Source organism: Squalius cephalus (assembly GCF_949319135.1).
Source record: "Squalius cephalus genome assembly, chromosome: 21".
Lineage (NCBI taxonomy): Eukaryota > Metazoa > Chordata > Actinopteri > Cypriniformes > Leuciscidae > Squalius > Squalius cephalus.
Genome location: NC_137142.1, coordinates 25,378,454 through 25,393,545, shown reverse-complemented (window position 1 = coordinate 25,393,545; position 15,092 = coordinate 25,378,454). Strand labels below are relative to the sequence as shown.

The 15,092-nt window shown below is 35.9% G+C and overlaps 2 protein-coding genes across 5 annotated transcripts; one reads left to right on the top strand and one right to left on the bottom strand.

Annotated features, from left to right (window-relative positions):
* The first annotated feature begins 411 nt into the window (after positions 1-411).
* On the top strand, positions 412-3,751 carry LOC307149843 (E3 ubiquitin-protein ligase TRIM21). 3 transcript variants are annotated; one of them, XM_079856425.1, is made up of 6 exons: positions 412-584; positions 674-768; positions 956-1,180; positions 1,805-1,824; positions 2,346-2,488; positions 2,683-3,751. In XM_079856425.1, the coding sequence occupies exons 1-6, from the start codon at positions 563-565 to the stop codon at positions 3,231-3,233; spliced, it is 1,056 nt and encodes a 351-aa protein (XP_079712551.1). In that variant the 5' UTR covers positions 412-562; the 3' UTR covers positions 3,234-3,751. The 3 variants fall into 3 exon arrangements, with proteins under 3 accessions (XP_079712551.1, XP_079712552.1, XP_079712553.1); XM_079856426.1 differs by having other exon boundaries at positions 436-584; positions 694-768; positions 2,683-3,369; XM_079856427.1 differs by having other exon boundaries at positions 488-584; positions 708-768; positions 2,683-3,369.
* On the bottom strand, positions 3,653-14,636 carry LOC307149842 (hyaluronan-binding protein 2). Of its 2 annotated transcripts, none has more exons than XM_079856423.1 (14): positions 14,562-14,636; positions 12,501-12,648; positions 12,327-12,416; positions 11,593-11,700; positions 11,330-11,446; positions 9,638-9,748; positions 8,618-8,789; positions 8,217-8,311; positions 7,835-7,954; positions 6,459-6,750; positions 5,725-5,867; positions 4,898-5,032; positions 4,663-4,808; positions 3,653-4,519 (listed from the first exon to the last, which is right to left on the bottom strand). In XM_079856423.1, the coding sequence occupies exons 1-14, from the start codon at positions 14,619-14,621 to the stop codon at positions 4,355-4,357; spliced, it is 1,902 nt and encodes a 633-aa protein (XP_079712549.1). In that variant the 5' UTR covers positions 14,622-14,636; the 3' UTR covers positions 3,653-4,354. The 2 variants fall into 2 exon arrangements, with proteins under 2 accessions (XP_079712549.1, XP_079712550.1); XM_079856424.1 differs by having other exon boundaries at positions 6,459-6,687.
* Between the last annotated feature and the right edge of the window lie 456 nt (positions 14,637-15,092).

Here is a 15,092-nt window from a genome sequence, read left to right as displayed (position 1 = left end):
AGCTGAAAGTTAAAGATTTTCGTGAATTGTGTTCAGTGTTCCACCTAACTCATTCTGTTCACCTCTTGTCACTATTCTGAATCGTAGGCCCTCCTGCGTGCTACTGCATGAAGGCTCTAACTGACCTTCTCATTCCTGCATTTCCCAGAATTCACTTGTACTTAGTTTCACATTAAGAGACACATTGTAGAGAGCGTACACAGACTTTATTACAAGGCCTGATTGTAATGAACCCACATGGGACAATGTCTCACTATCCACTTCTTTAAATACCACCTCTAAAAATGGCCTGGAGAGGAAGTGGTATGTGAGTGTCCTGTCACAGGTGGCAAGCAGCACTATAGTGACAGATGCGTCACAGCAACAAGTCAAGGTGAATGCCATTTCTCTCTGGCAGGATCGTGCCTCTGTGACCCACCCATGTGATCTGCTTTCACTAGTAGTGAAGCATGAGCTCCTTAAAATCTCTCCTGCTGGAACATCTAGTTGCAAATTACCCTCTAAGGATTTGTGAAAGCAACATAAGGGCCGTCACTCAGTCTGGCAACTCCAACACGGTGACATGAAAGCTCATGCAGTGTCAGGTAAGGTTTGTTCTCTTTTACCTTTTTTATCCTAAAATGTCACCGTTTGCATGAATTCCCATGTATTTTGTTTTCCTTTTCTCAACAAGACATGCATAAAAATACCCAGGATCTTCTTATTAGGCAAAGGGAAGTGATCGGATATAGACTGAAGAAACTGAATGGCAAGCAAAATGAAATCAAAGTGAGTCAAAACTGTGAAATAAAAAGACTCAAAAACAATTCATCAAATATGTTTGAAGAGTCGTATTAATTGCAAAGTAAAATTTGCAATATTTGAATTTAGGAAAATTATATACAAATGAACATTTAGTAGTTTGTATGGATTACTCAATTGAGTCTAGTCTAAAACATTTGCTCATCTTTCTCAGTCCAAGTCCTCTGCAGTGAGAGAGAATATAGTGCAGAAGTATGAAGAGATGCGGAGAGTTCTGGAAGAGGACTGTAGGATCACTCTGTCCCTGCTGGAGATGGAGGAGATGGCTGCGGTTCAAGCACTAGACAACCTCATTGAGACTAACTATGTCCTCCTCAAAGACATTGAGGTCCAGCTCAATGAAGGGATGGCGGACAGTGACATACAGCCTGGTGACAGGGTGAGCCTTTTTATAAGCAATTGGTTGGACAGATCCATTGTTGTGGACTCTTTATGTTTTATCTTAACCTGCCATGGATAGTAGGCTCTGTCATCATACCCAGCTAAAAGGCTCTCAGAACTTTGGCTAATGTTCTGGTTATGAAAGTAACTAACTTCATAAGTTATGAACAAACAGTCTTCCAGTAATGTTAATAGAATGTCTAATAATGTTCTCAAAATGTTGGGGCAAAACAAGTATTTATACTTCGTAATTTCTCTGAAACCTTTTAGTTGGACGTATGTCTAACATTTTTTTAAATGTATCTTCTTGTTGTAGAACGTTCATAGAAATGTTTTCATAGAAAATAATATTTTCAATTGTTTTCAAAATTATAAATTTAAATGTTCCCTGAAAGTTCATATAACCAAGAAAATAGTTTTTAAAACACTTAAGGGAATATTTCAGGTAACATTTAGAGATAACTTGGGGAATGTTATGGGAATGTTAGCAAAACATTCTCAGAAAATATATTTTGTTAGCTGGGTATGACCAACAATACATGGCGAAACCTACCATCCCTGCAACATAATACATTCTCACTGTAATTCTGCCTCTCTCTCTCTCTCTCTCTCTCTCTCATAGGTCACAATGTATGAGGACAGGTATGTATATTTAGAACCACACTTAAGAGAGATTGTCACTATGTCAGACATGCTAGATGACTCATCTGCAAAGGCTTTATTGTTGTAGAGATCATGTTTGACACCATCCATTTCAAGCAAAGGTTTATTTTATGTGCTTCTTTAATGAAACACTGTTTTGCATCCTGGAAAAAAAACAACTTATTCTCTTGAATTAAAGTTTTCATTCTATAGCTGGATGGGCTCATTGAATGAGTTTACATGCACAAGAAGATTCTGTGTAACATGGCAAGAACAAACATGTCTAGTATTTCTAGAAGATAATAGAATTCTGTCTAACCAGAATCTGAAACTTAACCTGAAAATGATACTGACGTAAACATGGTCATTATCTCAGACTTATTCTGGATAATATGTTATTTTGGACAATCCGTAGGTCATATAAAGGACTTAACCTTAATCTAAATAACTCTCAGCCTTTTATATAAAGGGCAGGTGTTATCTATGGTGCTGATATAATGTGAATACACTTTTGTTGGCAGGGTGCTGGAATTGCTAAAAGAAACAAACCCTGGTCTCATAAAACTTGACGAGGCAAAATCAGATCAGCTACTGGGCCTCACCAACAATTTACTACTGTTTATTCGCTCCCAGGTCCCCATTGCCAAGAGGCTGCTGAAGAGCTGTGAGTTATTGTGCAATAACCCATAAAATTGTTGATCTTTTGCAGGAATGACTTGCACCAAATTAATGTTGCTTTTTTTTTTTTTAGCTCACTGACAAACAAATTACTGTAGGCCTACAATAGTTCAATAAGTTATTTTAAACCTTAACTCACATATTTCTGAGTCTAGTTTTAAACCATTCTTCATTTCGCAGATTCCTCAGGAGTGGTCCTGGACCCTTCCACTGCCCATCCCAAGCTGATTATTTCATCTGAAGGGGATTGTGCCACTTTCACAGATGAATGGCAGGATGTCCCTGAGCATGAGGGCCGCTTTGACACCACCCTTAACGTCTTGAGCGTCCAGTGTTGGGACTCTGGCCGCCATTACTGGGAGATAGATGTGAGTGGAAAGATCTACTGGGAACTTGGTCTTACCTACCAATCCATCCCAAGAAAAGGCCAAAAGGAGGACTGCTGGTTGGGCCGGCATGCTGAATCTTGGTGTCTGGAGTACTTTGATGGAGACTACACTGCCTGGCATGGAGGTATTGCTCATCCTTTGACCATTTCCTCATGCTTTCATCGGATAGGGATCTTCTGCAGCTTTCCTGGAGGTCTGGTGACATTTTTAGGGGTGGATAGCATGACACCGCTGTACTCATTCTGTGCTGGGGCTTTCACAAACTCTCTACACCTTGCTGTTTGTCCAGGACATGATCTTCATGGGACAAACTCAAAACCTATGAAGATCTGTCAATCCTAACCAATCTTTAAAAACTCATACCTAGCATTTAGAAGACCCAATAGGCCTCCCTTGCACACGTTTGTTTGATTTCACACCCACTTTATGTGTAGATTTCTTAGTTTGTCTCGCCAGGAACGAAAAATAATTATAAGTTATGAACCATATAAGTAAAATTCACCTGAATTGGTTTGCATTTTGTGACTTTCCGTCAAATAAAAGATAATTTTCCAGTCATATATTATTATTTAAAATTTCTTAAATATAGTGTTTCTTTAAAATATTGTCTCGTCTCAAACCAAATATCATGTATTGTCTTGTTTTGTGAGCTAAGTGTATTGTCGCACCCCTAATATACAGTATACTCGATGTACTTTGGGCCTTGTAATTCATAAAGTGTGTGTGCGCTATGATGTGTAAATGATATATTACTTACTTCTCTCTTTTTAATGTTTATATATTTATTATGCACAGGCCGAAGATGCACTGCAATTTCATTGTATACTTGATGTGCAATGACAATAAAGATTCTTATCTTATTTAGTTGACAAAAACAGTAACTATTATAGGAAATATTACTACAGTTTAAAATAACTATGTTAAAATATTTTATATTTTATTTCTGTGATGGTAAAGCTGAATTTTCAGCATCATTACTCCAGTCTCCAGTGTCACATGATCCTTCAGAAATTATTCTAATAAGCTGATTTGGTGCTCAAGAAACATTTCTTATTAATATCAATTTGGAAAACAGTTGTACTGCTTAATATTTTGGTAGAAGCCATGATATATTATTAGAATCTAGATAGTATTGCCACTTTTGATCAATTTAATGCACCCTTTCTGAAAAGTATAAAAAAAAATTAACTGACCGCAAACTTTTGAATGGTAGTATTCAAGCTAGTCAAAGCAAGAAACATTCTTGTTGGTGCTAGCAAGCTATACGGACACTAGAAATTAATATCAGCAAGGACACATTAAATTGGTCAAAACCTGGAAGATATTTCAATAGTAGCTGTCTGATATTGTGTATTTTAAGTATGTATCCCCATGAAGAGGCAAGGTTTTATTCATCAAAAGAATCATCTAAAACTCTACAATTGTGAACCCATTGTGGTTGTGGTTAATCTTTAATGGACATGCTACTGGCTCCCAGCAGTTTTTTCATTGATCCAGTCCAAGTATTTAGTGATTCTGGTATAGACACCAGGCTTGTTCTTCTCTCCACAGCTGTCTCCCCAGCTCACTATACCATAGACATAGTGTATTTGATCCTTCTGACAGGTGAGAGGCCCACCAGAGTCACCCTGTCAGAAAGAGATAAAGTATTGACATCTGACAACAAAATTTTACTTTTCTTTCCATGTTTCAAAATGTCATTCTGGTTACAGCAGCACCAGCTCCTTTCAATATTTGTAAACCACATTATACAATTAAAATGATGACCCACCTGACAGGAGTCCACTCCTCCCTTGAGATAGCCTGCACAAAACATGCCGTCATCCAGCAAAGCCGAATATACTTTATTGCTTGAACAAGCCTCCTGAGAAATCAGCAAAACCTGTGCATCAAGCAAATGCATGGAGCCATACTCTGCTACAGACAGGAAGGGAGAGAGAACAGATTTAGTCTTTTCATTGATTAACCTTTAACACAAACTCAAAAATAGACATATGGAGATGTACACGTCTCTGTGGCTCCCCATCCTGAAATGCTGCATTCTACTCCATCCGCGAAAGGTTCTCTGGGCAAGCAGGCAGCTTTCACAAACTGAGTTTCCTTAGCACATTCTCCATTAGTAGCTTTCAGTTTTAATACAGCTGCATCACAGGAAAGAATGAAAATTAGAAAAACAAGAAAATAAAAACACTATAGACCTTCAAAATAACTTGTGGAGCTTCTCCTGATTTTTTTTATCACCAAATAGCCAGATGAATTGCTTAGAATTGCAACAATATTAATAACACAAGTGAACAATATCAATATTAACTTTTTGAGGTCTTTTGTTTTGAAGTTCGTATTATTGTAAGGCTTTTATTTTGAAGATCTTTATGTATTTATAACTTATCTTTATTAGTTTTCCTGTCTTGATGTGTTTTTCTTGAAATTTTGTCTAAATAAAGACTCGTACAATAAAGGGGTGTTGATGGACTCAATCTACTCCATCTACTGTATGTTTTGATCATCTTTCTGAATCTGATCCAGGAGTAGTCTTTAACAAAAACACGAGTTTCTCAGCTTTTTTGTTCAAAATGTTTCTTTTTTTATTATTATTTTAAATTAAACTTAGCCTACATTCAAATGATGATAAAAAATGAAAGAATGCATGAAGCTAGAATAAAATTGAAAACAAGGGCTCAGTTCTTTATTTTGATTTATGTCATGTTCAGATACAACTAAATATTCTGGGAGCCATGAGAGTTTTGTGAAAAAGATCAAAAATGCTAGCTGGCAATGGGGCAAAGAGTTAAGACCCTGTTTATTTGTGCATATAAATGTCTACAATACACACCAATATCATTGTAGACGACATCAGGAGTTTCCTTGTACTTCTCATGGATGATAGCGTCCTCCACCAGCACGGTCTGGTCTGTTGGCTCCTTTTGTACTAGATTTAATCCTCCCAATACAACACTGTAATCATGCTTTTTATCACTGTATACACAACAAAAGGAAATAAAACTAAGCCATGGTTCAGAATAACAACAAAAAAAGAAGCATGAAATAATGCAGAAAAATTACATTTCAGACTTCTTGTATTGCAAGTGTAAATATTTCTCCACATTAGAAGTAAAATGTATTGATTCATTGATTTAGGATGACAGTAAGTCAATAATTCATAATGATAACTGTTAAATGCAGTGAAATATGAACTAAAGCAGTTAACAGTTACCATGGGTTGAAAAAGCAAGGATGGGGCAAAAATAACATGATGTTACGTTTACACAATGCTGTCCAACTAACACTCACCCAATATGTGATTTGGAGAAAAGCACACATGCCACCGAAAAAGCAAACCAGACAGCAGACAAATTACCTTGTTTAAAGTTTGTATTACCTTGTAATTTTGCACACATTCAAAGGAACTTTGTCAGGTGCGCAAAGGTGATTGCTTGGCAATTTCAAAACCGTTCAGATCTAACCATTAGTCTAGTCTGTTTGATACCTTAATACGTCTTGTCACCATTTTTCTGTGGTCGTTGGGTGAATAATGTACTTTAATATTATACTAAAGACCATACTTACACACAGTGGGCTGCAGTCAGCACCCAACAAGGCTTGATAAGGGTGCCTCCACAGATGTGTCTGTAGGCTTGGATGGATCCTTTAGGTTTGATCTGCACTGATACTTGCCATGGATGGGCTCCAGGAATAGCTTTAAGACCCCCATAAATCCGGTTTAGTTGTTTTTTCGGCTCCGGTTTACCACAGGTAAGAAAACTCGTTGGTAAAGTAGCATTCTTAGTTGGTGTGACTGTTGGGGCAGCAATGGTAATTATCTGGGCTGAACTGGTGCTCTCTGGGGTTATGCTGGCATCTGGTAGGTGACATTTTTGGAAAGGATTTGTATCAATTCAGAGTGTGATATTGCTACTATAAAACAGTAAAGTTCCAAACAAATCCACAGCAGAATCAACATCCGCGAGTCTCTGGGCAACACACACCATTGGTGTTTTGTTTCCAAATGAAGGTGCGTTCACGGAAATTTTGTGGCCAATATTTAAATAGGAATCTGCATAATTGGGAGTTTTGAGTGTAAGGGCGAAGAAGTTCCCCATACAGAGTTCTCAATTCGCCACATTGACAGCAAAATGCTTGGTTTGAAATTGAAAGTCACTTCTGAGCTGTGCTCAATCCATCACTACAATTGACCGTTGTTAAAGGGATAGTTCCCCCAAAAATGAAAATTCTGTCATCATTTACAAAGTTGTTCCAAACCTGTATGAATTTCTTTCTTCTGCTGAACACAAAAGAATATATTTTGAAGAATATTGGTAACCAAACAGGCCCAGGGCCCCATTAACTTCCATAGCATGTTACCATCAACTGTTTGGTGACCGACATTCTTCAAAATATCTTCTTTTGTGTTCAACAGAAGAAAGAAATTCATACAGGTTTGAAACAAACTGGAGGGTGAGTAAATGCTCTTTTTTTCATTTTTGGGTTAACAATCCCTTTAAGGCATTGCTATGTGGTTCCTAGGATGTTGCAAATAATATTATTATTATTAATAATAAGTTTAAATAGCTAGTAGATCAGTATTTTATTTTTAATGTACAACTCTCATTAAATAATCACTGGGATGTTGCTAATGTGACAGTGTTATGATCAAATCGTTTAATGAATAATGTTTTTTTTTTTTTTTTATTAATAAATAAATCTGAAAAATCCCTTCCACGAATACAGTGGAAACTGAAAAGACACAATGCTGTTTGACTGTATCAGTACTCTTGGAACGTCACTCAGCCAATCAAAAAAAAAAAAAAAAAAAAAAAACGTATTTTATACTATATAATATTCTTGATTCAAAGCCTCAATGGAACACAACTAATCACTATGATACTGCTTTGTCATCAGTCTTGCTTAGACATGGCGCATGGCTAACGATGAGGAAGTCTTACCTGTCTTAGCTGGTATGGTTGGTGGGAGAGTAGTTACTGGTTTAATACCCTCTATGAATGCAGCTGTGGTGGGTTGAGCTTTAGCGGTGGTGGTGGTCACCATTTTGTTGGTAGTTGTTGCTATGGAAAAAAGTACAACATACAATAGCTGAATTAGTGGCAAAACTAAAGTGGCAAAATTTTGATGCAGATTTAGAGATGTTAAGTCATGTAACTTAATCCATCTGTTGGGTCAGATAGGGTTCAAAGATAATAAAGACTATCGATTTATTAATTCAAGTGACTCTGAAGGCCATAGAGCTGCTGTATGTTATTGAGTTGGAGCTCTTTATGGAAAAACATCATATTATAAACCACACTGTGACTTTATTATCAGTCTTACCAGGCGTGGGACATTTTCTGACAGAACAATGATCCCATCGAAGTTTCTTGTCCTTCTTTATAAAGCACCATGGTTTCTTATCTCCATCAGGGTTTCTATGATACAGAGGGATGTAGGATTTGCATGTGAGAGTACTATGATTACAAGTCCATTGCTGATCTAGCCCAGATGTGTAGAGTAGGTGTGTTTTTGACATGTGTGGACATGAAATGAAATCAAAAAGTCTAAGACCACACTGAAAATAAAAAGTTGTCAAATAATTTAAACCTGTGAATAGACAAAGTTTTATGATTTTGAAAAATGTAAACATAAAAAGGTTTTCGCATAAAATGAATGCACTATTTATAGGTCATTAGTAAAATATGTAAATCTCTGGCTTTTGGTCCCCATGTGTTTTTAACCTGCAGAAGTTATGTTGTCCCAGGCCTTCACTAGATGCAAATAAAGTTGAAGGAAACAATCCTTTATCCAGAATGAACTCAGAGTTCCAGTCGAGACATTCGTCCCCCTCTTCAGTCTCTGACACCTTTCCTCTGTATGACTGTCCATCCCCCTCATAGCAGTCATTCGGGTCTGAGGATAGTCACAGCACACTATAGTTGTGTGTTCATGTTGTAATAAACCATAAAACAGGAAATGATATCACAGAAAAGACCCTTCTAGATCCTTATAACAATGTGCCTAAGTCTTGGTTCAGATTCATGTGTCACATGGTATAAACTCAAGAAAACTGCCATTCGTGATTTAAAAGATAATAATAATAATTTAAGATTAATTTAAAATTTAAGAAAAAATAAGTTTTTTACCTTATTAAAACTTACGTTTTACAATAATAATTGTGCAAACACATATTTAGTCAAGGTGTCAAATTATGTGTTTTCTTTAACTAGACACCTTTTGACACATTTGAAGTCAGTAAATCATTTTTTGTCAGAGTATGTTGAAACTAACTCATGAAACTAACATGTTTACAAAAATGTTTTTTTCTAAGAAATTGGCACATTTTTAAATGTGCAATTTGTGTCTTAAAGATCTTTTTTTTTTGTCATTGACCAATATAAGAAAGATTTATAAGACTAAGAGTGCGTAATGACAAACACTAAAATAATAAACAGACAAACTATATATATATATATATATATATATATATATATATATATATATATATATATATATATATATATATATATATATATATAGCCTATATATATATATATATATAAAATAAAATGCTCATCAAATACCTTTTTCCAACATTTAATATTTCCTATAGTTATTTATGTTTGAAACACCAAAAAAGTTGTGTTTAATTACATTGCATTACATTTCTAAAACATGTCAAATGTCATTAATTCAGAATCTTTTAGACTCAGAAATTAATCGAAAGAGAGAAATGCAACGTTATGGCAGAATATACTCACCGACTTGACAGTAATTTCCACTGAATCCATCTGGGCAGATGCATTCAAAATCACCCTCTTTAGGAACACATCTGCCCTTATTCTGACATGGGTTTGGTGTACATGGAATGGCTAGACAAAAATAAATAAATCATAAATCGACAAGTATACATCCAAATTTTTAAGAAATATGATTTAGTTGTAGTACTTTTTTGTCTGAGCATTCTAAAACCAAATCTGAAATGCTAAAGTCTGTTTGTTGAGTAACTCTGGCTTAATCTAGAATACTGTCTAACACTCGATGGCTGCTCTGTTAAGTCTTCGTCGTCGGTTAGGAACCTGGGTGTGCTCTTTGATACCAATCTTTCATTTGAAAGTCACGTGTCTAGTATCTGTAAAACTGCATTTTTCCATCTTAAAAATATATCTAAATTACGCCATATGCTCTCATTGACAAATGCGGAACAATTGGTTCATGCGTTCATGACCTCAAGGCTAGATTATTGTAATGCTCTACTGGGTGGTTGCCCTGCACGCTTAATAAACAAACTACAGCTGGTTCAAAACGCAGCAGCTCGAGTTCTTACCAGAACCAGGAAGTATGACCATATTAGCCCATATTTCTGTCAAAACTGCATTGGCTCCCTATTAAACATCGCATCAATTTTAAAATATTGCTGATTACTTACAAAGCACTGAATGGTTTAGCTCCGCAGTACTTGAGCGAGCTCTTAACGCATTATAGTCCGTCACGTCTATTACGATCTCAAAATTCCGGCCAGTTGATAATACCTAGAATATCAAAATCGACTGCTGGCGGTAGATCCTTTTCCTATTTAGCACCAAAACTCTGGAACAGTCTTCCTACCATTGTCCGGGAAGCAGACACACTCTGTCAGTTCAAAGCCAGATTAAAGACACATCTCTTTGACCTAGCTTTCACATAATACATTATAGACTTCTATAATTTAATGTTAGGCTGCATATAGTAGGTCAGCCGGAACCGGGAACACTTCCCAAAAATCCTGATGTACTCGTTACATCATGAGAAAAATGGCATCTACGCTAATTTTAGTGTCTGTGTTTATCCCGAGGTTTTCCTGCAGCCTGCCGGATCCAGGCCGTATCCAGATCTGACGAAGGACCTTCGCCTGGACCGATGACAACGCAGTGCTGAAGTGTCAACTAGTCTCTCCCTATGGAGGATCCCACTACCACTCTACAGATAAGGCGTTGTCGGGAAAATTCGTCTCGCGTTCCTACCCCAAAGCAACAAATAAAATAAAATTCCTTATCAAAATTTATAAGGAAAGACAAGTATTTTGTTTAGGCTTGGCTTGTAGGGAATTCCAAACCTGCGTATATTCAAACGCACATAACTATAGAACCCATTCTAAATGCGCATGTGAATGCCATCAGTGTTTCTCACAGGTTCGCGTTTAAAGTCTGTGTAGAGGGAATGGTGTCGTCTTAGCGGCCCCTAATTTAATAACAAATGATCATTGCGACGGAAGCAAATCAATTAAAACTAACTTTAGATGGAAATAACTTAACTCTGCTGTAAAGCCGAAACAATCTCTGTTACCTTAAATTATACGCTTATCTCTGTAAAGCTGCTTTGAGACAATCTACATTGTTAAAAGCGCTATATAAATGAAGATGACTTGACTTGACTTGACTAGTGCAGCATGAGTTCAGTGCCCTAAGTCTTACGTGTTTGGCAGTTTGGAGGTGCAAATGGAGGAAAACACTTGCACTTATAGTAGGGAGGAGATGAGGTGAGAAGACACAGTCCTGTCCCACATGTTCCTCTTTTACAAACCCTTGCCCCTAAAACAAACATCAAAAGCTTCTCCAAATGACTTAAAAAAAAAGGTATTTGTATATATTGGTTATTTTACATATGTACATAGCATATTATGTTATATAGTGTATATTATGTTATATATTGCAGGTGATGTGAAGTGAGCTCTTACCTCTTTGGCACTTTCTACCTACAAACTGCTTGGGGCATTTACATTTGAATTTATCTCTTTTTTCCTCACACACCCCGCCATTCAGGCATGGATTTGGACTGCATTTTCCTGAATTACCCAAGGGAGAAACATTTATTTGATCACAGTTTAGGTGATTTCAGCTTTTTATAACATTTCTAACATTATATATTATTGGTTTGTATGTGATCTGACCGTATTTGTTCATAATGTCCACCGTTCAAAAATTTGGGGCCGTTTTTTGAAAGAAGTCTCTTCTGCTCACCAAGGCAGCATTTATTTGATCAAAAATACAGTAAAAACAGTAATATTGTGATTTTTTTTTTATTATTACTTTTCTATGTTAATATTTTTTCATTTATACCTGTGATGACAAAGCTGAATTTTCAGCATCATTACTCTTCAGTGTCACATGATCTTTCAGAAATCATTCTAATTTGCTGATTTGGTGCTTTAAGAAACATTTCTTATTATTATCAATGTTGAAAACAACTGTGCTCTTAATAATTTTTATAATATCTCTTATTTTCAGGACTGTTTGATATATAGAAAGTTCTAAATTACAGCATTTATTCGAAATAGAAATCTTTTGTGACATTATAAATGTCTCTACTGTCAATTTTGATCAATTGAATGCGTCCTTGCTTATTAAAAGTACTAACTTTTGAACGGCAGTATAAACAATACGAGGAAGAAATTTGTTTAATGAATCATACCTGTGAGGCTCTGAAGCTCAAACAGCCAATCGTTGACATCGTCATCATCATCGGAGTCGTCTGATGAGGTGTCAAACTCATTCTTCAGGGCTGATATCATAAGTTGCATATAGAACATTTGCAAAGATTTATGTGCATATGTATTACATTTCAACCCAAAACCTGACTACTTACCCTTCAATCTTCCTTGGCCTCTATCTCCAGGATGTTTACCATGTCCATGTCCATGTCCATGTCCAGGTCCAGGCCTCCCTTGTTTTTCATGGTGCCCATGTCTACGTTCAGCATGCTTATCATGTTCTTCGTGTTTCTTATTCTTCAACTAATGAGAGGTGAGAACCTTGCTCAGAAAATGCATTATTTTATCAAGATCAGCTAAATGTGATTCATATTTGGTATTCAAATATTAGAGAATATAAATAAAAACATGGTTACTGTTTAGGCAAAGGTTTGATATTGACCATCATTTGACCAAGTACAAAACCAAACATAATATAGCATCACTTAATTTTCATTCAGATGAAAAAGCTGTCATATAGACCTTATGCGCCAGTGAAACAAGTGTGAAGGGGATTTACTTGTTGTAGAGTTAACGAAAGTTGTCATGAGCACTGCAATGTTTGAAGCGGATGTCATAACAAATGTCAGTGGATGATGATAGGGATGATTTTAAAATGAGCGGTTCCTTCGTTTAACAGTCACAGTCAGGACCTTCGGGTCCAAAAGGACCCGGAGGGCGGGATTAATATATATAAAAAAAAATCATAATATTTTTTTTTTTACTTGTTTTTTATAATATTTTTTCTTTTCTTTTTTGGTGTTTTGAGATAATTTTATGATTTATAATTAATATTTATGCAATAATTATGACTCATTTTTTCCCATTGAATATAATAGAATTTTTTTTTATATATATATATAATTTTTATTTTTGAAATGAGATGGGTGCCAACTGGTGGACACACTGAGCATTTTTATCACGCAATAGCACATTTTTACCACTAGTGGATTTACAGCTCTCTGTAGAAAGGCTTGCGAATTCTAGTGATTTTTGCACATTTTTGCCAATTTATTTTCAGGTTGTTGATTTTAAAATATAATAACAGATTCTCAAAGATTCTCTATTTTTGTCTTCTTTTTTTTGTTTTTGTTTGTTTGGTTGGTTTAAAAGGTAATTTTAAGTGCCAGTTTTACTTCATAATACAGTCAAACCTGAACATTGCATTAGAAAGAGAACAAATGGAATGGAAAGCATTTTGTTACCCAAGGTATAGGGAAAACATGACATGGATTTCAGGAGAAATAGGTTTTGTTAATGTATAGTGTAAGGCCAGTCGAATGGATTTGGCAAATGGACCGCCCGGGATTTTATATTTTCGGAGCTGGAAAGAAAGACGTATTTGCAATCACATCGATATTGCCCGCATAATCATACAGTATGATCAAATATTGGGGGGGGGGGGCAAATTGTCCTTCTTTGAATATTGGGGGGGACGTGTCCCCCTGTCCCCCCATAGAATTACGCCTATGCAATGTTTAATTCTAACTTAATTATAATTATCACGCCATTTGGACCCATTTGGACCTGAAGGACCCCAGAGGGTTTTAATCCTTACGATCTTACTTTCGTGTTGTGGAAATACAAACCGGAGGACAGAACACAACGAGTGTAGCGCTCGCTGAAAACGGCCGGGACTACATTTCAGCTTGTTAACTGTCAGTGTTCCGGTAGCATTATACTTTATTAATCATAATAAATTAGGCATCATTCGAGTGATTTTTGAGTAATATCACCTTCAAATTTGGAATAAAACTTGGTTAGACATATTATGGCTTTGATTTTCCAGTAATTTAGAGTCTAAATTATTTTGTAAAATAGCCAATATATTTTGTATATATAATTAATAACATTATTATTAATATAATATAATAATATTATTCATATTATTATATAAAAGATTAGTTCAGTACATTTGCTTTAAAGTAAACTTAAACTTCTTTATTTTTTTAAGCTGCTTTCACTTCTGCAATAAAAAGTGTCTTCTTTAAAGAGAGAACAAACATAGTTCTGTATTCCAAAGCATTCATGAATTACAGCCATTTAAGTTTAGATCTATGCTCAAAAAGGAGGCGACTGTTTACAGGTTAAGATTAACACAAGTCTGGTGGTGTTGTGTTATCGTATTATAAGGTAATGAATCTATGATATATCAATATATAATTGTTCATACACACCTGTGCAGGGATAATGACAGCACATAAAAAGAGGAGAAGCAGCCACAGCTTGAGATTCATGCTGGCCGTTGGTCTCTGGGGGAGTGACACACTGCATACCTACTCCGAGTCTCACAGTGTTTAAGGTCAGTGTCCTGTGAGTGTGTGGGTGTGTGTCTGTCTGTGTTCATGTACAAGTATGTGTGAGGGGTTAACAGGTGTATGCATGTGAGGATCTGAGGGTCTGTGCAACAGACAAAAGTAAAACCACTTATTTATGTATTTCAAAAGTTGTATCTTCAGTTTACCTATACTGTACTTGAGTGCAGCAAGTAAAATCTGCTACAATTCTGTGGCCATTAAATGACTCACACTATTATCTAAACTTCTTTAATATTTAAAAATATGTGAAAATCAAGTGATTCTGAATAATTCAATAAGCAGTGAATGTATCGACAAAATGTCCTGGAGAGAATGTTTCTGGATTAATGGATAGTCTGGCAGTTCACAGATCATATTGACAAAGCAGAACACTGTTTGTTTCATTGCAGA

Coding starts and splice junctions, on each gene's coding strand:
- LOC307149843 (XM_079856425.1), top strand. CDS start 563: ATGAAAGCTCATGCAGTGTCAG. Junction 1,825..2,345: donor GTCACAATGTATGAGGACAG/GTATGTATATTT, acceptor TTTTGTTGGCAG/GGTGCTGGAATTGCTAAAAG. Junction 2,489..2,682: donor CAAGAGGCTGCTGAAGAGCT/GTGAGTTATTGT, acceptor TTCATTTCGCAG/ATTCCTCAGGAGTGGTCCTG.
- LOC307149842 (XM_079856423.1), bottom strand. CDS start 14,621: ATGAATCTCAAGCTGTGGCTGCTTCTCCTCTTTTTATGTGCTGTCATT. Junction 11,447..11,592: donor AGGTAGAAAGTGCCAAAGAG/GTAAGAGCTCAC, acceptor TGTTTGTTTTAG/GGGCAAGGGTTTGTAAAAGA. Junction 4,520..4,662: donor GAGGAGTGGACTCCTGTCAG/GTGGGTCATCAT, acceptor TCTTTCTGACAG/GGTGACTCTGGTGGGCCTCT.